Source organism: Peromyscus californicus, unplaced genomic scaffold (genome assembly GCF_007827085.1).
Source record: "Peromyscus californicus insignis strain IS unplaced genomic scaffold, ASM782708v3 Scaffold_9__1_contigs__length_137607984, whole genome shotgun sequence".
NCBI classification, from domain to species: domain Eukaryota; kingdom Metazoa; phylum Chordata; class Mammalia; order Rodentia; family Cricetidae; genus Peromyscus; species Peromyscus californicus.
This window is the reverse complement of record NW_026294617.1, coordinates 136,000,220-136,021,287: the sequence shown is the minus strand read 5'-3', so window position 1 is coordinate 136,021,287 and position 21,068 is coordinate 136,000,220. Positions and strand designations below refer to the sequence as shown.

Here is a 21,068-nt window from a genome sequence, read left to right as displayed (position 1 = left end):
CCCTTTAGAAAATCCTGCTTCACAGATGACTCTGTCAGATATGCTAAACCTGAAGGTTGAAGATGGATGCCCCAACATTGCAGAGGAAACTTGGGTGACTGTCCAGGCAGCTGTTTCTGTCATTTCTCACATTTTTCAGAAGTCATTTGTTTGCTCTTCCTGCATACTCATGTAATATTATTTCCTTCTTGGGTCTCTGACAGAGTTGAAGACTAGATAGTTATAGTTTTCCTTGTTAACAAATTCAGAAAAGAAACTCACTAAAAAGGTGTAAAGTGTATAGTTTTTCTTTTATTAGTTATAACTTTTCATTATTTTAGACAAAAAAGGGGAAATGTGGTGATATATTATGTACCCTAATAAAATTTGCCTGAAGATCAGAGAACAGAACAAGCCACTAGATTAAACACAGAGTCAGGCAGTGGTAGCACACACCTTTAATCCCAGCACTTGAGATCTCATGTGATTGACTCACATTCTCTAAGACTGTAATTCTCAACTTGCAAAATAATGAAACTGGAGATAAACTCAAGAATGAGATGTTGTGGTGATATTGTGTTCCCCAAAATATTGTGCACCCTAATAAACTTATCTGGGGTCAGAGAACAGCCACTAGACAGACATAGAGGCCAGAAAATGGTGGCACTCACACCTTTAATCCTAGCATTATGGAGGCAGAGATCCATCTGGATCTCTGTGAGTTCAAAGCCACACTGGAAACAGACAGGCATGGCGACTCATGCCTTTAATCCCAGGAAGTGATGAAAGGAAGCAGAAAGGTATAAAAGGCATGAGGACCAGGAACTAGGCTTGTTAAGCTTTTAGGTTTCTGAGCAGCAGTTCAGCTCAGATCCATTTAGATGAGGACACAGATGCTTCCAGTCTAAGGAACCAGAATCAGCTGAGGAATTGGCGAGGTGAGGCTGTGGCTTGTTCTGTCTCTCTGATCTTCCAGCATTCACCCCAATACCTGGCTCCAGGTTTGTTTTTATTAATAAGACCTTTTAAGATTCATGTTACAAGATGTAGCTTCATCTGTGTTGTTATTTCTAGCACTGTGGTGTCAGGGTGGAAGGATCACTCAAAGCCTTCTTCTGGCCAAGGCTGGTTATATTTGTTTATTGTTTTTTCATTGGTGGATCTAAAATGAAGAAAAAGAACAGGTGGCTGGAGATGAGAAAAAGAATCTCAGCCCACCCCATTTTCTCTCCATCAACACCACAGACACCTTCTAGAAGCTGTGGCTTTCCAAAGGAGGCAGGGTTTCAATGCCAAAGATGAGAAGACAGTGGGGTCAGCAACTGCAGCGAAATGCTGTAGGAAAAGGATGCTCTCCAATGTTGCATAGCAACAGCTCCATGATGGAAAAGTGCAGATTTAGCACACACACACACACACACACACACACACACACACACACACACACACACACACACACAAAAAAAAAAAAAAAAAAAAAAAAAAAACCCTAAATATTAAAAAAAATTAAATCGGTTCTAAAGTCAGGCAGGCCTTTCAAACATGGACCCTCTGTTCCAAGGTTATTTATTTCATTCTACTCATGAAACATATGTCTTCAGAGGACACAGTTATCACCAGCAGGCCCAGGAAATTAAAACACCAGAACATTGTTAGAACTCATAATCAAACCCTAACAATAACCAGACTTCATGATGCTGTTATTTAAAGCAAAGTTTCTTTCAATTAGCTTTGAAATTAATTGTTTAGCATAGAATGTCAACTCCGTGTCCACAATCCTTTGATAATTGCTGCCTGCTGTTAAGGCGTCATTAAGTTCCCATGTTGAAATCTGATGACTATTTCAGATTCCAGGACTTATTCTTAGCACAATAATGCTTTTAACAATGTGTATTGCTTTTGCCAATACTTGTTAATTGACTAAGCCCTGAAAAGTTTATATATTAAGGGCACAATAGGAATAATATATCACTTTTTCATACTCTTTGGAACATTGGTATGTAATAATTTAGCAAATTTAGCAAGAGAATGTTGCAAAAGCTTTTTATTTCAGTTCTGATAAGAATTATGTTGCAAGTTCTTTGTTCTTTTGTCTTCTGTCTCTAACTTGGAGCATACAGTGAATAATTTATCAGTATAGGTGTTGAGACACTTTATTAATACAACATCTAGTACATATCCCAGCCTCAGAAAGAACCTTGGTTTTGGAGGATCCAAGACTTACTGCAGAGCATTAACTAACCTGAGGAATGAACAAATGTAGCCAAATTCAAATTACAAAGCAAATTTGAGAGAGAGCAAGTTGAAAACTCTGAAGATAGGTTTATAGTGTCTGGATGCCAAAAAGTCATGAGAAGCAATTCATATCGATGGCAGTGAAGTGGATAAGACACAAGACACACTTAGGGAAAAGCATCAAATACTGGTGACTATCTGTGTTGGAATCATGCAAGATTGAAGGAAGGGGAAATAGACTGTTTGCTACACAGGTGAACCAGGTTTTCAGTGAATTGTTCCATATGCATTGTGAATGGTGTTTGGAGGTGGAAGAGATGCAAGGAAAGGAAGAGATTAATTTTAACATGTTAAGCTTCATTAAAATGCCCAAGAGGTAGACAGGGTTGGATGGATCCAGTCTGATGACCATCAGGGCTGATTTCTCTGCATCCACTTTCCTGATTTGCAGGGAACCTTGCCCTCCCTGTGTGATTGTGTAGCCTTTCTTCATGTATGTATGCCCTAATCGTCTCTTTTTGCAGACATAATCATCATGCTACATTAAGGTCCACCTTGATGGCTTAATTTTAAATTAATGACTTCTTTAAAACCAGCCACATATTGTGGATGCTAGAAATTAAGGTGTTTAATTTAAGATATCGGTTTTAGAGGGTGCAACTCAGTCCATACAGAAGTGATGGGGCTGCATTCCCTTTGATAATCAGACAGAGCATGAATTCAAGGAAGAGTTAAATTGGCAGGTTATTATAGCAAGCCAGGTAAAAATAAGTTTACATTATAAATCAGTGACAACAGAAATGGAGAGAAAATAACTGACTTCTGAAATATTTAAGAAAAAATGGTACAATCAACATTTAAGAGACAAGGAGAGAAAAAGCCCTGAGTGAAATTTACTGCATTACTGCAGAGAGACAGAATCAGCAGTTTAGATTTAGTTTAGAATTAATCAATATTGAAAACAAGCAGCTCCCATTGGAAAAGACTGAGGTGTTGACTGGGGAAGTAGTTATAATGATTTGTGGATACTGACACCTCACAGGGATGCCCCTAGCTTTTGTGTGCTGGACATAGGTAAAACCTGGAATGGAGTATGCTGCAATTTTAGCATCACAAGAAGCTAAGGAAAACATTCATGTATCCTTTCCACATACTGAGCATGCCACAGCCAAAAAAAATCACATGCCTTGCCTAAGACTGGCCTAAGAAAAGCAGATGTAGGGCCCAGCCTAGAATTTCTTCCATGTCACCAAAAAAGTAGATCAATGGGTCCAGAGCTCTGTGTGTTGGAAAGAGAATGGTTTGTGAACTAAATAGGTCATGTGTGGTGGTTTGAAAGAAAATGACCCCCAAAAGGACTGGCATTATTAGGAGGTGTGGCTTTGTTAGAGTAGGTATGGCCTTGTTGGAACAAGTATGTCACTGTGGAGGTGGGCTTTGAGGTCTCATATATGCTCGTGATACTGTCCAGTGTCTCAGATCACTACCTATTGCATGTGAATCAAGATGTAAGAACTCTCAGCTCCTTCTCTAATACCATGTCTGCCTACATGCTGCCTTGCTTCCCACCATGATGATAATGGACTAAACCTCTGAAGTATAGGTGAGCCACCACAATTAAATGTTTTCCTTTATGAAAGTTGCCATGGCCATGGTGTCTCTTCACAGCAATAGAAACCCTAACTAAGACATCATGTATATGACATACACCTATAACCTCAGCACTCAAAGACTAAGAATGATAGATTGCCAAGTGTTTGAAGTCAGCCTGGGTAATATAATGAGTTCAAAGACAGTATGGGCTACTTATTACAACTCTGTCCCCAAAACACAACACAAAGAAAAAGATAAAGAAAAGAGACAGATTGCTCCTTTCAGAAAACAGTTCTTGCTACTTCCCATCACTCCCCATCATTGTGTGCACTGCCTGTATGTAGTGCATGCTCAATAAAAGTTAGTCAATAAGCAAGAAATAAGTGTTGACTGGTGCCAACTGTCAGGTAGACATATAAATTGTGGGATGGGAAGCAGCAGGATGTAGATTGCAAGTAGCCTGGGAATATGGAGGCAGTCGGGAGGCTGACAATGAAAAGAGATGCAAGGAAAGCTTCAAGACAAGGTCTTTCTTGAAGGAGGTGAGCAGGGATGGGATGAGGACACAAGTCGAGACTGCACCTGAATTAAAGGAAGAAATACTTCCTCTGGTGTTACACCAAAAGAGTGCAGTTTAGAGACAAGTGTGTAAGGAAGGCAGCTAACTCCTAGAAACCCTATCAAAGGTTGTTTGCTTTAAAACCTCAATAGGATGCCTGGAATTGACTCCTTTCATTGTTTCATGAATGCTTAAGTAAAAACAGAAACCTAAAATAGAATTCCTTCTTGCATCCAATGGGTTTTCTCACTTTGTCCCTTCCCTTGCCATTTATCTCACTCACTCCTTATTCTGGAGACACTTGCAGGCTATTCATAAATAACCTCATAGTTATTTATTGATCTCATTTTGTAATGCCTTAACAGTTATATACAATATTTAAAATGTTATTATGTGCATTATATAATAAAAGCATTTCAAAATTTGATTTAGCTAGAACACAATTACATTTACTTTAATCATCCTCTTAGATTTTTTTAACCTACAATTTTACATTTTCTTGCTTTTTAGCTAAAGACTACCTGGCAAAGGACTCCACTTTATAATAAAAGCATACTCACAGTTCATTGAGTTTTATTAATCTCATGTGTCTAATGAGATTATAGGTTGTAAAAACTTTTATGTAATGTATGTTAAGAATTAAATGTTGCTTGCCTAAGGAGGTATATCTACATCTACAATACAACTCTTGCAAATAAAGCTCATAGATCATAATGGAAGGGGGGATACAAAGACTGATTTAAAAAAACCTGAGGAACAATGAGTTTGCTGTAGAGAAACTACACACATGAATCTTACCAACATAGCTGCCTAAATAAGATCTGAACAATGAGGGCACCAATGTTCATGCTAATATGAAAGAGGAAAAGCTCATGTGCCCTCAATGCTAGTCAAAGAACTACAGGCAACTGGGAAATGCTGAGAGTGGGAAAAGTGGTCTTCCTCAGGGAAGAGTCCCTAGTGAGTTATCTAATACCAAGTGATCAGTTCTGAAATGATATACATAGAAATAACATTATATGAACTGAGCATATTGTATTTATGTATTTACGAGTGTGTGTGCAAACACGTGTGTGTGTGTGTGTGTGTGTGTGTGTGTGTGTGTGTGTGTGTGTGTTTAAAACAACAATTAAAAGAAAAAGAGGCCATAAACTTGAGAGAGAATTGAGGTGATGAGGATATATGTGAAGGGTTGAAGGAAAGAACAGGGGGAAAGAATGTAATTATGTTTTAAATTTAAAACTTATATTTTAAAGGGAAATTTATCTACTGACATTAAAAGATGATGTGTACTTGTACCCCTGCTTTAAGGTCAAGCTATATACTATAATACTTTAAGATTTTAGCTGATACTTAAGTTTAGCTGCTCTGATAGTGAGATGAGAATAATGACTGTATATTACCATTCTGTTGGACAGTTTCATTCTTGTATTATTTATGAGAACAGCGGATGGTCAGACAGGAGTCTAAGACAAATGCTAAGACATGATTTTTTAAGCTCTGTAGTTACCAGGTTGCCTACTGCAAAACCATCTGAAGAAAATACAAAAGGAGCATGGTGGTGCTCAGATTGAGCTTGACTTCGACCATTTAGTTTGATGCACATATGACTTATGAAATTCAGTCATTGAACAGTTTGTATTTATAGTTAAGAGTGTATGCATGTGTGTGTGTGTGTGTGTGTGTGTGTGTGTGTGTGTGTGTATGATGTGTGTAAAACAACTGCTAAATAAATAGAATCCATGAATTTGAGAGATAGCAAAGTAGGTACATGGGAAGGGTTGGAGGGAAAAAAGGAAAGGGGAGAGAAGATGGAATTATATTTTAATTTTTAAAAGAATTTTTAAGTGTAGTCATATATTTCAAATCTAGGAAAACGATATTTTTCTGTAATTTTTGCACATTCTCTTTTCTCTTGTTATGACAAAATGAGAATGTGAATCAACAGGCACACATTTCCATATTAACCTGCAAATAAACATTGCTTTTAAATGATAGTTTATTATGTCTAAAAACAAAAAAAAAATCAAACTTCTTTTTTTAAAGAATTATTTGTTTATTATGTATACAGTATTTATTATGTGTAGAGTGTTCTATCTGCATGCCAGAAGAGGACACCAGAACTCATTATAGATGGTTGTGAGCTGCCATGTGGTTGCTGGGAATTGAACACAGGACCTCTGGAAGAGCAGTCAGTGCTCTTAACCTCTAAGCCATCTCTCCAGCCCTGAAATCAAACTTCTAACAAAATGTGAATACAAAATATGTGCATAATGAATGTACATTGCCTGTCAAACACACCAACAAAGAATTGATTCCATCAGTATGCAATCCCAGTGTGCTTTCACTTTGATATTCTTTGCCGGGTTCTTCTATTGTGTAATGATTGTGTAGATTTGGAGTTTCTTCTTGCCTTCTAATATGAAAGTACTTGAAGATTAATGTGCACTTGCTGTGGGATGTTCTGTATGTTAAATGTGTTGCTCTGATTGGTTAATAAATAAAACACTGATTGGCCAGTAGCTAGGCAGGAAGTATAGGCGGGACAAGGAGAGAAGAGAATTGTGGGAAGTGGAAGGCTGAGACAGAGGGACACTGCCAGCTGCCACCATGACAAGGGAGATGTAAGGTACTGGTAAGCCACGAGCCACGTGGCAAAGTATAGATTTATAGAAATGGGTTAATTCAAATAGAAGAAGTAGATAACAAGAAGCCTGCCACGGCCATACAGTTTGTAAGCAATATAAGTCTCTGTGCATTTACTTGGTTGGGTCTGAGTGGCTGTGGGACTGGTGGGTGAGAGAGATTTGTCCTGACTGTGGGTCAGGAAGGACCAGAAAAAAAATCTAGCTACATGCACTAATTTTAGTTATGCAAAATACTATAAATAAATATTACCTTTTCATTCTTTAATTGAAATTGTAAGTTCTTTTACTGTAAAGAAACACTTCTAACATGGCTTAAGGTATTTGACCATGATTTAATATTTTATAGAACCATAATTGTGTTTATCTCGGGACTCATAATTTGCTTTGTGATTTGTTATTTGAGTGTATCTACTTTTTAAATTATTTACATTAATAAAAGTGTAACAGTTAAAACAAATAAAATATAGTACATTAAAAATTGTGAACAAAACAATGTATAAACAGTTATTTGAAGTCTGTGATTTGTGGTCTCCTGGGAGTGAAGTGTAGAGGAAATGGTTTGACTGGCTGACTTAGAATAGCTTCTATGACCAGTTCTGCTCAGTGAGTTATCTGTCATAATTTGTGACCATTTGTCACATGTATGAACTGTAATAGATCCAGTACAAGTGCCTGTGTAAAAATGCCAGATTTTGAAGATGATTTCCTTACTTCTAAACAACCATGCTGTACTATGGATTCCAGAGACAGTAAATAGTCTGGTAAATCATTTTGTTTTGATATATATTTTTATATTCCATTCAAGCCTAAAACTTTTTTCATGACACAGAATGTCTATATTTCATTAAAACATGAAATAAATTTCTTATTTAAATATTTATTTGAAAATAATTGCTTGTTCCAAACCCAATATAGTCTTAGAATCAGAAATTTGTTTGTGTTTTTTTAGAAACTGGGTCTCAGTGTATACTCCAAACTGGCTTCAAACTTATAGTCCTTCTGCCTCAGGCTTACAAGTGCTACCAGGCCCATCAGTCATAAGTTATTTTAATGTAATAAAATGCATTCTTCTACTGAGGTATGCATCCATATGTATCTGCCACTGGTATCTTTGATTTTTCTTACATAAAAAATTTTAAAGACACGTTAAGATTTAACTGATTATTCTGTAGTGATAGGGATGTATGAGAGGAAAGGTTTACAGAACAGGACAAGTGCATGACAAGTCCTTTCAGAGACTTCCCAGTGACACACTTGGTGAAGTACCAATGGCTCTGGACTGGTTTAGGAAGCATGCATCAATCACCATTGCTTGAGTTACAGAACAGCTTGTTTAAATGAGCACAGATATTCTCAGAAATATAAGCACAATATTTACTCTAGAGAATGGGATATTGATCATCCAGGGGAATCTGGCATTCTCCTTTAGGGAAGGAAGCACACATGCATTCCGTGATCCAGTCATGTCCCTAAGTTTAATGACTGATATTTTACCTAATCCTAGACTTGTTCTTCCATACAATACCTTCCTCAAGTCCTATTTGAATGCAACATTAAAGCAAGTCAGCATTCTGCCTCCCAGTCATATAGACCAACTGGTAGTTACTATAGTCACCTTCTGCCTCAGAAGTTCCGTCTTTTGGGCATTGAAATTGATTTTTCTCATCTTAGCAACTGAAGATCCCGAGTGTTCCCCTTGCCCAGTCGCCTGAGACTGTACAGTGGCACCTACAGCCGAGGAGGAAGCAGCAGCAGCAGGAGCTTCAGCACCAGTAGACTTTGGAGAGGTAGTTCTCCCAAACCCTGTTATGAAACCAAACATTTGTGGTGTGCTACCCGCCAATAGGGGCAGCCTTCTTACTGCCTCTCTGTACACAATGTTTGGTCTTTGTTAAAATTTAACGATTGTATTCCTGACTAGTAGAGAGATCTGATATTTCTCCCAGTGTATTCTGTTGCCATCACTTGCAGTGAATATGAAATTTTACCAGTTGCAGAAACCCACAAACTTCATGCTTTAACTTTATTTTCCAGTGTTTTGTATGAGGGTGCTGTCACATAAAATTTGGTTATTTTTAAATAGATTAAGCTATCATTTGAAAGCTGTCTAAATATCATAAATAAGAGGATTTTTCTAATCCATAAAATTCTTCAGAGACTGAATGTGCCCAGTTTTCCTGCCTGATGTTCCATTGTGAGCTTACTTTGCACAGTGACAGATTCCTAAGAGGGAATTATCCCATAATTCCCATTTTCTACATATAGTCAGAAGTAGGACATGTTTGTTATTGAAGCTTTCGGAAGCATGCTATTCAGCAAACAAGGGTCTTCATTAGTGCATATTTCAGCTCATTCTTTCTGGGAAGAAGGAAAAACAGAATTTGTAGCCATTTTGTTGGGGACATTGCTGGCCAAATACCATTGGAAGGATCTTTCTGTTACAAATGAAATACATTGAATTTAAAAGCTTGTCCTCTGTATTGACTTTATTTTATTTTGCTGTCTAGGAAATAACAAAATCTGATGTTTCATTCAAAACCTATGCTATAGGAATGAAATGAATCTTTCTGTACATTCTTGGCTTATGTATCCTACCATGAGAATTACACAAAATGTGAAAGTGCTCTAGAATGCAAAGCCATTTGTATAAACCTCATGTGCACATAAAAATGAATTTTGATTCCTTTGTTAAAATTATGTATAGCTTTGTTTGTCTATGAATACTTATGAATGTGTTTGTAAAGCCCTTCAATGTGTACAGCATTATTTTCAGCTGGGTGTGTTGTATGCTGACTCCTGTCATTTTCACATAATTGCACATATCTCTCAGAAACAATGTTCTGAAAATCATGTGCTATTCTTAGAACCCAAGCCATCACTCTCTCTCAGTTCTTTAACATAAATCATATGATCTTGGTGTGGTTATGTAATGTCTTCTTATGAATTTTCATTGTCCTTCAAATGTCACCAACATTCAGCTTCCTAAAATTTATTTTAGAGATAATGTAGACCACTTGCCGTGAAGGCACTTTACAGATTACAGAAACATCACTCTTCTGTTTCCATGATGTCCCAAGAAAGACACTGAATTTCCCATTGTCAAAGCTTAAAAATCTAATAAAGCTGTGACTGCAGTTGACAGCAGTGTCCAGATGGTGGGATAATTATTCGGTGGACATGTCCTTACCGCAGTAAACCAGAATGCCCTCTGGTTTCATGGGAACACATAACCACTGAAAGCTTATAGAACAGAAATTGGTAACTCAGATAACTGCTGTAAAAACCAAGATGGTTTAAAACTAACCTGCAGGAGTGACTGAGCCAGGGCTCAAGCTAATGTCACAGAATAGCCTCAGGCCCTTGTTTGTACTGCCCTTGTGTATATCACTGTTAGTGCCTCAGCAGGTGTCAATAATCCTAAATCTGTTTATGTCAATCTAATCTTCTATCACACATACTAACTGAACAAAACACTAAATGTGTTTATTTCATAAAAGTATATTTTAATGATAATATTTGGTTTTTAAAACTAGATAAAATGCCAAGAGAATGAAATGTACTAATATATGTTTATTGTCATTAAAAACACTTTTAGTGAACCATACTTTAGAAATACATTTCTTTATTGATTTTAGAATTTTATACATGTATACATGAAATATAGTCATGCATAACCCCCATTTCTCCCCCCCCACCGCCAGCTCCCCCATATTCCCCCAGCTAAGTGATCAGCTCTAAGTTATCAGGTTTGCTCATACACACATGGTGTCAAGCGATCCTTTGGAGTATAGGAACCTGGCCAATGGCCACACTCCCAAAAGAAAATGATTCTTTCTCCCCCATCAACTATCCACTGCCATTAGCTCCTCAGTGTGAGGTGAGTAGAGATAAACACCCCACTTATGCTACAATTTGGGCTGGCTTAATCTTCTGTAGGTCTTGTGCAGATAAACACAGCGGCTGTGAGTCCATAACTGTGGTAGCCATGCCCTGCCCAAAGACTGCACTTTGAGGCACTCCTCCCCATTCTCTCATTCATATATTCTTTCCTTCTCATCTTCTACAGTGTTCCCTGAGACTTAGTTGTAGTATGGCTAACATAAATGTGCTTTTTAAGGCTGAGCACTCAGTCTTTTATTCTCAGCACTACGCATCTCTGCATTGAGAGCTGCCCACTGCAAAAATAATCTTCTCCAACCAAGGCAGACCAGATTTATGGATATAAGCATAAATACTCAGATGGCAATTAGATAGTATGAACACTTAGCAAAATTATAATAGTAGGTTCTATCCTAGGACCAAGTACCTCCTCAGTTGTGGATTCACCACCAGGACTACAGTACCAGGCAAGATATTCCTTCCTGGATGACAGACCTTAAATACAATTAAAAAGCTGTTAGTTACCCCATAACATTTACGTCACCACTGCTCCCCTGGGCATGTTATCTAGCAGATCAGTATCTCAGCATACAAGGTCCTGGGCTGGGTAAGAGCATTAGTGTCCTCTCCCCTCAAGCAACTTTCATAGCACTAGCTGCTTCTATGAAAGCTAACCAGGAGGACATTTCCAGATTCATTTAAGATTGATTCATTATTCTATGTCCTGTAGACAAACTGTATGGTATCATTAGCAAACAGTCTCATCATGTAGTTGTGATGGATGGCCAAGGTCAGTGGCCCTAGCCTGTGTTACTTTAGAGACCTTAAGAGCCTCCATGACTAATAAATCAGAGAGATATTCCATGCCTTGTACTTTGATTTTCAATCAATATACCATGTCTTTTAGGAGAAACATTGTTCACCCATACATTCAGACTCTTTTTGTTTTATTTTAAAATTATCTTACTAGCTAGCAGGATTCCATAAAGTTTTTCATATATCTGTTTAGTTAACCCAGCAGCCACTGTGCCCTCCTTTTCCCTTCCATCCTCTACCCACTACTAGGCTTTCATATGGATTTCCGTCCTCCCTTGTTTTGGGTTGTCCCTCTCCTTCATGCTTGGTCAGGGTAGGGTGTGCAATTGTGGGAGATTTAAATTTTCTTAACAGAAATTTATGATTCTTCTACAGTATTTTTGTTTAAAAAATGTGAAGGAGATACACATGCAATTTGTTTAATTTATATCATTCTTGTTTCTGGCATTAGCCATCAGGATAAGTTAGATAAAGATTAACAGTGTGGTTTTTGGCATAAGAACAAATGTCATGGCACATACATAGGAGGATTGCCACAAGTTGAGACCAGCCTGGGCCACATAGTGAGTTCTGGGCAAGTCAAGGCTACATAGCAAAACCTGCTAGGGTGGGGCACAAATATATAACAGCTGGATGCACAGAAAAAGCTAGAACAACCTGAGGATGTAGAAACTGCCTAGTAGCTCAAATTCTCTTAAGGTAAGGTCATCTACCAATCCAGAAATTCCTATATACACACACATACACTCACATGCCATACCCACTCTTTGATATGTGATGAAACATATAAACATATCTGAAATTTAAACTTCTTTAAAAACAATGTTTTATTAATTCTTTAAGAATTTCATGCAATATATTTTCATATTCATCTCACTTCCTTATTTTCTCCAAGATCCTCCTCACCCACCCACCTAACTTCCCAACTTCCTCTCTCTCCCCTCCCTGTGTCCTTTTCTCTGACTCTGTGTGTCTCTACTTCTCTCTGTCTTTCTCTGTGTGTCTCTCCCTGTATCTCTATCTCTCTGTGCCTCTGTCTCTGTCTGTCTCTCTGTGTATCTCTCTGTCTCCCTATCTCTGTCTCTGCCTCTGTATGTCTCTGTCTCTCTCTCTCTCTCTCTTTCTCTCTCTTCTCAGTTTGTGTTGACCAGACTACTCCTGGATGTAGGTCCTACCCTGGAGTCTAGCCAGTTATCAAGGTGTCACACCATCAAAGAACGATAACCCCCAACAGCAACAAAATGAAATAACTCCTCAGCTAGAAGTGGTCCTTCATCCCACTCCCCTTCTCCATGCTGAGATCTTGTCTGGCTTGAGCACATGCAGGTCTTGTGCATGCTGTCACCATCACTGTGAGTTCATGTATACTTCTGTCTTGTTCTGTCAGGAAAGCACTGTTTCCTTGAAGTCACACAACCTCTGGCTTCTACAGTCATTCTACCCTGTCTTCCACCCAGATCCCTGAGCTTGAGGGGAGGGCTGTAATGATATGTCCCTCCCCAAAATAGGATGAGCAAAGAGGGAGTAACTTGTATATCCAGGAAGAGTTCCCAAATTTATACTGCAATGTTAAACATTGCTTTGTAGACAACAGTGTAGTTACAATGAAAACGTTTTAGTCAGAAGTAATTAAACTAGACCTGTTAGTGGTGGAACTGACTTTATGAAGAAAGAATTCATAGTTAACCTGTGTGCTAAGGAAGCAAAGAACATACACTATCCACAATTCGTTTCTTTAAAACTAGTTCATTGAAGTTTGAAGCTGTTTTCATAAAAGTAGTCTTAATGAAGCATTTATGCTATGAACAGAAAATATGCCCATTTTTAACTATATAAGTCAGTGTTATTCAATAAAGTCTGTGCAATTATCACCAGAACCCAATTTTGTCCAGTCAATTCTCACTCTTACCACTTCTTTCTAATCCTAGCCCCCAGGAAACCACTTGTCTATTTTCTGACTCTATTAAATTGCCTGCTTAGTATATTTTGCATAAATGAAATTATATTGTCTTTAATATTTGGCATCTAATATTTTTAATATTTCTGAGGTTACTGCCAGGATGTTAGTAGACAAACAGAATAAAAATATTTCATGCCAAAATAGACTATAAACAATGAAGAAAGAAAACATGATAAGGATATCCCTGAGCCTGCTCAAAGAGTGAAAGACTTAAGACCAAGGCAGCCAGGATAAGAAGACAACAAAGAACTGGGTTGCAGTAGAGGAATCGCCACTGGACTTCATGAAGAAGCTGGAACTGAGTATCCATGCAATCAGGAGCACATATCACAGGACTTCACCCAGCACTGAGGAGATGGGTGAACCTGATGGGTCATATGAAAATGAGAATTCTTAATACAGAAGTGTGAGAATTTCCTGTGAGGATGCACTATATAGACAATTAGAAAATATTAGTAAGTACCATCGACCAAATAATTAGAACCTTTTCAATCACAACAAATAACTGTGTGGGGAAATTAAACATCCTCTCCAACAGTCATATTGCAATGAATATGGTGGGCAGTGAATATGGTGTACAGAGAAGCAAATTGCTCTAATCAGGTAAAAGGAGAGTGAGCACTGTGGAAACAAAGATGGAGAAAAGAAAGTAGAATTGGGAAATGAATTTGGAGGTAAAATTCAAGGGACATCCAACAGTATGTGCTTTATTCTCCGTGTATGTAGGGAAAAAGTTGATGTACTCAAATGTATTCCAGATCATTTCTTAATTGGTAGCTTCACTCTGTGACCCTGAGATTTAATTTGAGAATGATTTTCCAGACAGAACATGTAGGTATGTTCTAAGTCAGCCAAAGACAAGTCACAATGTTGAAGCAGAGCATCTCCCTGAGTAGAGGAGTAGACACCAGCTTATCTGGTAGCATATATGAGTTGTACCAAGTCCTTGGCTACATGTAGCATGCATATATTAATACTCTGTAGCTAGAGTTTTCCTGCCTGGCCCACAGTCAGGACAAATCTCTCACCTGCCAGTCCCACAGCCACTCAGACTCAACCAAGTAAACACAGAGAATTATATTGGTTTCAAACTGTATGGCCGTGGCAGGCTTCTTGCTAACTGTTCTTACAGCTTAAATTAATCCATTTCCATTAATCTATACCTTGCCACGTAGCTCGTGGCTTACCGGCATCTTCACATGCTGTTTCTCATCATGGCGGCTGGCAGTGTCTCTCCGACTCAGCCTTCTACTTCCCAGCTTTATTCTCCTCCTTGTCCCGCCTATACTTCCTGCCTGGCCACTGGCCAATCAGTGATTTATTTATTGACCAATCACAGCACACTTGACATACAGACCATCCCACAGCAATACTCCCTCCTCCTCCTCCTCCCTAAAAGCCCCTTTTACCTTAATGTCCTTTTATTTTCCTTAGTTCTACATATGAGAGGAAAAAATGAGATACTTCACTTAGCATGATAATTTCTAGTCCCATCCATTTGTGTTACAGCTGCATGGTATGGTAGTTCCATCTTTAAATTTTTTTTGGAGACTTCTCATTGATTTCCATAGTGGCTGGAATAAGGTACATTTCCATCCATGGTATATTAAGGGTTCCCCTTTTCCTACTTCCTCACCAGCATTTGTTGTCATTAGGGTTTGTATTTTTTTTATGATGGCCGTTTAATTTGAGTGAAGTAGAATGCCAATATAGTTTTGATTTGCTTTTCCCTAATGACTAGAAATATTAACACTTCATCGTGTGTTTGTTGACAATTTTTTAATCTATTTGAAAAGTGTCTGGTTAAGATATTTGCTCTTTTGTGGATATAAAGAACTCAAAAATGTTGAATGCCCAAAGAGCAATTGGTACCTGCTTCTTCTTGAACATAAATGTCTTTCTCTTATTGTTTTGGCTAAGGTCCAACCTAAACATCAGAGCCTGAGTGAGGACCTCCCTGCTTCCCAACCTCAGTCATTCTGCCATAAAAGCATATGGTATGTTAGGTGTGAAATCCTACAATAGTATCCTACTATAGATCATTCCAAGGTCTGCTGTCTTGGACTCTTTAGAGGCAGGACAGCCTTATTCAGTATAATGTCTCCAGTAACAGGAAAAGTGATGTGTATAAAGTCATTTTGGTAAATGGATAGAGGAGATGTGGCAATTAGAGAAAATAAAATTCCTGCAGAGTGTTCAAGCCTATTATATATAATAAAAACAACCAAATTAAAATATCTAAGGGTATTTTATATGTCTGTTCACAAAACTGTGAAACTATACCCAGAATTATTCTCATCAAATGTCTAGTGCATTTGAGATGACCATTTCAGTCATACTGTGACAGATTGATTATCTCCTGTCTGAAATACATGGAAGAAATTATTTGAATATTTTATTTTCTTTATTTTGGACTATTAGTATATTAGCATAATGATATATTTTTGGAGATGGGACTTGAGTCCCAACAAAATTCACCTATACCTTACAAGCACCTTTTACACAGAGGCTAAAGATAATTCTATATGATTTTTTTAGTGAACCCGAGCTTTGACTATGGCCTGTTACATGAGATCAGTTGTGGAAATTTTCACTTGTGCCATCGTATAAGAGATCAGAAAGTTTCAGATTTGGGAGTATTCTGGATTTGAGACCTTCAGAATATGATTAATCAACCTGTGAAACAATGATGAGACAAAAATGGTTGGCATGCTACAACTAACAAAGGTGTAGGGACTAACTCACTCTCAGTTAAATTACCATCATGGCAAAAGCTCGGACATGCAAAACAAAATAAAACAGATGGTGTTACATCCGAATGAAAGAAAATCATCACTTCAAAGAGACATCTGCACTCCAATATTCACTTCAGCCTAGCTGTAAATAAATATATGTGGTGGGGTATATGTACGTGAGCAAGTGGTGTATATGAAGAGATCAGTGTAAAGTGTCTTCTTCAGTCACTGTCCATCTTATATTTTGAGACAAGGTCTCTCACAGTACCTAGATTTTATGACTTCTATTATGTTGGCTGGCCAATGACCAGGATCCAACTGTACCCATACCCCCTCACCATCCCTGGAATTGTAGACACTCAGCACTGCACCAGGATTTTTCATGGTGCTCTGAACTCAGGTCCTAAAGCTTTTGCATCAGGCATGTTACCAACTGAGTCATCTCCCCAGCCTCTTGAAAAATGTTTCAGTTTACATTTGAACACAGAATTTCTCCATTGTGAAATATAAGCATTCTTATGAGCCTTCTCGGCGTACTCTTGGTTTCATGGAAGAAGTACTCTATGCCAGGGATCATCTTTTACAAAAACAGAGATCAACAGGAAGCTGCCAAATTATGAGAACACTGGAAGAGTCTTTTGTTGGGGCCATTGGCCAGTGAGAGAAACATCTATTCCAGACTGCATGCAGTACAATCACTAGATCAGAAGGAGAGTATAAAAAGCCTCATTAAGGTGCATTGTCATGAGATAATGCCCATTTGATTTTACCTAATTTAGGAAGGAGACTTTTGACTCTAGTAATTAGCTAATATTTGAATTTGAAACTATTTACATATATTAACTCATCAATTCCTCCCAGTAACAACCACTCTGAAGCAGAGGCTATCACCACTCCCATTTTACAAAAGCAGAAACCAATACACTAAGAAACTTCTTGCCCAAGGTCACAAGGCTAGCAAGGTAAAAGATTAAACCCAACAGCCTGGCTCTTAACTACCATTATGCAGGTGCCCATGCAAATTACATTAAAATTTAAAAAATTTACGGTATTTTCAGAAGTGTAACTATGTTGAAGATGTATTGATCTCAGAAAGGTTTTAACAATATTTGTCAGTAGAATTAATAAGCCTCCTTTTCATTGAAAAGAGTTTTGTTGAAGAATAAGTGACATAAAATAAATTATACATACTTAAAATGTATAAATTCGCAGTAGCCAATATAAAAAGTAACTGCAAAGTTTATCAACAGATAAAGAAGGTGGAGAATACATACTCTTCTTTAGTTGACTTATACTAAAAGACTGCCTTTCTCTTTGTCTAAAATTTGTTGATTGGGTCATGTAATATAGAAAGTTCTTCTTAACCTAGTACTTGGTTCTAGAATCTATTTCTCAAAATAACCATAATATTAATTAGTACACACTATGGCCATCTAAGTATTTTGCAGCTACAAGTTCATGTGAGGAGCATACTGCGACAATACTATGTCTTTCAAACATGGAAACTCTGAAGATTAGTGCTACTAAATGTACAGTTTACAGTATTTTCAGCCTGTGATGAGTCTGTTGGAATGGAAAGTCATGAAGCATCTGCACTCACTGTTGCCACTGTAAAGCCAAGGCAGGCTTCTACAGGAAGTAAGAAAATGTGTATGTGTCTATGGTACTGAGGTGACAGAGTCGTCTCTGTAATTCAGGCGTTAATGGTGTGGTAGGAAAAGATGGAACACTAAGCAGCAATTGGGTCATGGGATCCACCCCTTCTGCAACAAGATTAACAACTCTGAAGAGGTTTCAGACAGCATCTTCTACCCTGATCTTTGGATCTTCTGCCCTGTGGAAACTCAGTGTGCCTCTCTTTCAGAGAATGCAACAGGAAGCTCTGGCAAGATACTGGTGCCTTGATCTTAGCCTTTCCAGCCAAGAACTTAATTGATTTCCCATTCCCTGTAACTGTGTTCTAGCATAGCTGTGCTCTGGTAAGATTCTATCTCTGAAAGAACTTCAGGTCATCTCATATGTCTTGGCATAGTGTTCTTCTCTTGGTTTTTCCAACTGTTTGAAAATGTAAATTTTTTCTAATTTTAAAGTTGTTACAAAGGTCAGTGGGCCAGCCTCCTCTAACTAATATTCCATATTATAGATAGGAGTCTGTGACCTTTATGAATTGTGTGGAATAAGAACCAATGAGTTTTATTGGTTTATCATATGGAGTTAGAAGTAACTATAATAGAAGTTCACTCATCTAAGCCCTCACAGCAGCATTCATAACTACCTAGGCCTTATATTTCAGAGCAGAAGGCAATGATGGACTCCCATACCACATCATTTTTCTTAATTGATATTAAAATGCAATCTTCTTCCCAGGGATTCTTAAAAGCACATTGTCTTTTGCTTGGCTTTGCTTGAGTGCCTTCACACTGAGTACACATGATCCAAGAGACTTCATTTTGTGTTGACTATGGTTTAATCTAGATAAAATAGCAATTTTGGTAAAATATAATTTTTTCTAAGAAGCCAAATATAATAAACATTTTCCCCTAGCAATTTCTCATTAAAAAGTGATTATTCACAGTTAAATTACTTTCCTTGGCTTTGTAGACATCCTTCAGGTGTGTGTAGAGGACTCTAATCTATTGACCTTGAGTTTAGATCTGTGTAAGCAGGACTGCATAAGAGGATCAGCCACTTGGGATGCTGTAGCAGGAATCTTAAAAGTTCTTATTAATAAAATCAAACCTGAGGCCAGTTCCTCAGCTGGTCCTGTTTCCTCAGACTAGATGCCTCTGAGTCCTCGTCCAGAATGAATCTCAACTGAACTGCTGCTCAAAAGCCTGAAAGCTTAACCAGCCAAATGCTTAACCAGGCCAAATGCTTCTAGTACCTGGTTTTCACACCTTATATACCTTTCTGCTTTCTGACATCACTTCCTGGCATTAAAGGCTAACTTCCTGAGATTAAAGGCATGAGTTACCATGCTTGTCTGTTTCTAGTGTGGCCTTACACTCACAGAGATCCAGATGGATCTCTGCCTCCCAAGTGATAGGATTAAAGGTGTGTGTGCCACCATTTTCTGGCCTCTATGTCTCTGCTGCTATCTCCTCTGGCTGTGGATGATGTGCTATGGGATGTCTTTCTGTACGCTGTGAATATGTTGCTCTGATTTGGTTGATAAATGAAATGCTGATTGACCAGTAGCCAGGCAGGAAGTATAGGTGGGGTGAGCAAACTAAAGGAATGCTGGGAAGAGGAAGAGCAGAGTCAGGAGTTGCCAGCCAGACACAGAGGAAGCAAGATGACAAGGTAGAACTGAGAAAAGGTACCAAGCTACGTGGCTAAACATATATAAGAATTATGGGTTAAATTAAGTGTAAGAGCTAGTCAGTAATAAGCCTGAGCTAATGGCCAAGCAGTTATAATTAATATAAGTCTCTGTGTGTTTATTTGGGTCTGAGCAGCTGCAGGACTGGGTGGGACACAGGAAATCTTCCAGCTACAATGATATGTTAGGGTATTGTGGCTGTAAAACTAGAAAGTAAGCTGTGGTCAAATTTTCAAGTAGTTTAAGTTCATTGTCCAAGAATTTGGAACTTTTCCTGAAGCATTATGATTCCCAATGCCAAAAGCTACAGGATACAGGATACAGCTGTTTTAGGGACTGTTCAGGTGAGAATGATATGCTGGCAAGAAGGAAACCACTGTGGCTGCTTTGTGGGATTTTCAAAGCCCTCACTTAAGTGTCTCAAGTGCTAATTCTCACTCATCTTAGTTGTAGGGTTGGATCTTGTTTGTTTGTGGGGCAAGACATCAATAGCAAATCTATATAAAGTGTATGAGTATTAACAAATACAAATGCCAAGTTTTTTACGAAGTATAGCCCAGAAACATTGATCCTGGCCTGCCTCTGCATGGCTGTGTAAGCACACACAGAGATAGATGTAACAGGAGTCTATGAGAAAAAGAAATTTGCCCAGGTATCTGCAGGCATTCCAAACAGCAATTCTGCTTAAGATTGTTCAGTAGAACCCAAATCTCTTCATAAGAATAATGGAAACTGCAATATCTTCTAGTGAGGGCTGGTGTATTTGTAGCTTATTATGGTGCCCACAACCTTTTGATTGGGCTGCTATAGTGTATGGCAGAAGATGTAATTACTGAAGCCGGGCTCTGGAGATAATTGTCAAAGTTCTTGATTACACAGCACCCCTAGCCCAGATGCCCAGCAGGCCTTGCAAGATAGCTTGATTACCTTCTCTGTACCAAGAGTTACATTTTTCTAGTGCGAAAATTTGTGTGCAGGGTGAATGAATAATTGGTTCAGGTTCTTACCCTAAGAAAACTAAAGAGTAGTAACAAAATCCAAGACAGTCCTCAGCCTAATGAGATAAAGCAGTGATCCAGAATTTACCTGTAGATAGCTGCTCTTCTGAAGATACACTTGCATGACCTAATCATTCTATTTCTGCCAAGTGTACTTTGCTACATAAAGTGGAAGGGCCCTGGGCAGCTTATTGTGGGTTTGATACTTCTAACATAGTATTTTATTAAACTTGAAATGAGTCATTACAGGAAAAAAAATGTTTCCAATAAAAAAAATAAAGTCAACTGAACTCTGAAATGTCAAATTTTAATATTAAAAATAAAAATATGAAGACACTCAAAAT

The 21,068-nt window shown here is 38.1% G+C and overlaps 1 protein-coding gene across 15 annotated transcripts in view; it reads left to right on the top strand.

The window, feature by feature from the left end:
* The window catches only part of Lrrc7 (leucine rich repeat containing 7), a 477,706-nt gene that overhangs the window by 276,989 nt on the left and 179,649 nt on the right, over positions 1 to 21,068 (top strand). The window contains exon 9 of one of the 15 annotated variants that reach the window (XM_052730910.1): positions 8,686 to 8,801. The exons of 13 other annotated variants lie outside the window; for them this stretch is intronic. In XM_052730910.1, coding sequence (XP_052586870.1) covers positions 8,686 to 8,692 — 7 coding nt within the window. In that variant the 3' untranslated portion in view covers positions 8,693 to 8,801. Of the gene's footprint in view, positions 1 to 8,685; positions 8,802 to 21,068 lie in introns of those variants that run through there. One more of the 15 variants, XM_052730908.1, reaches the window with a different exon arrangement.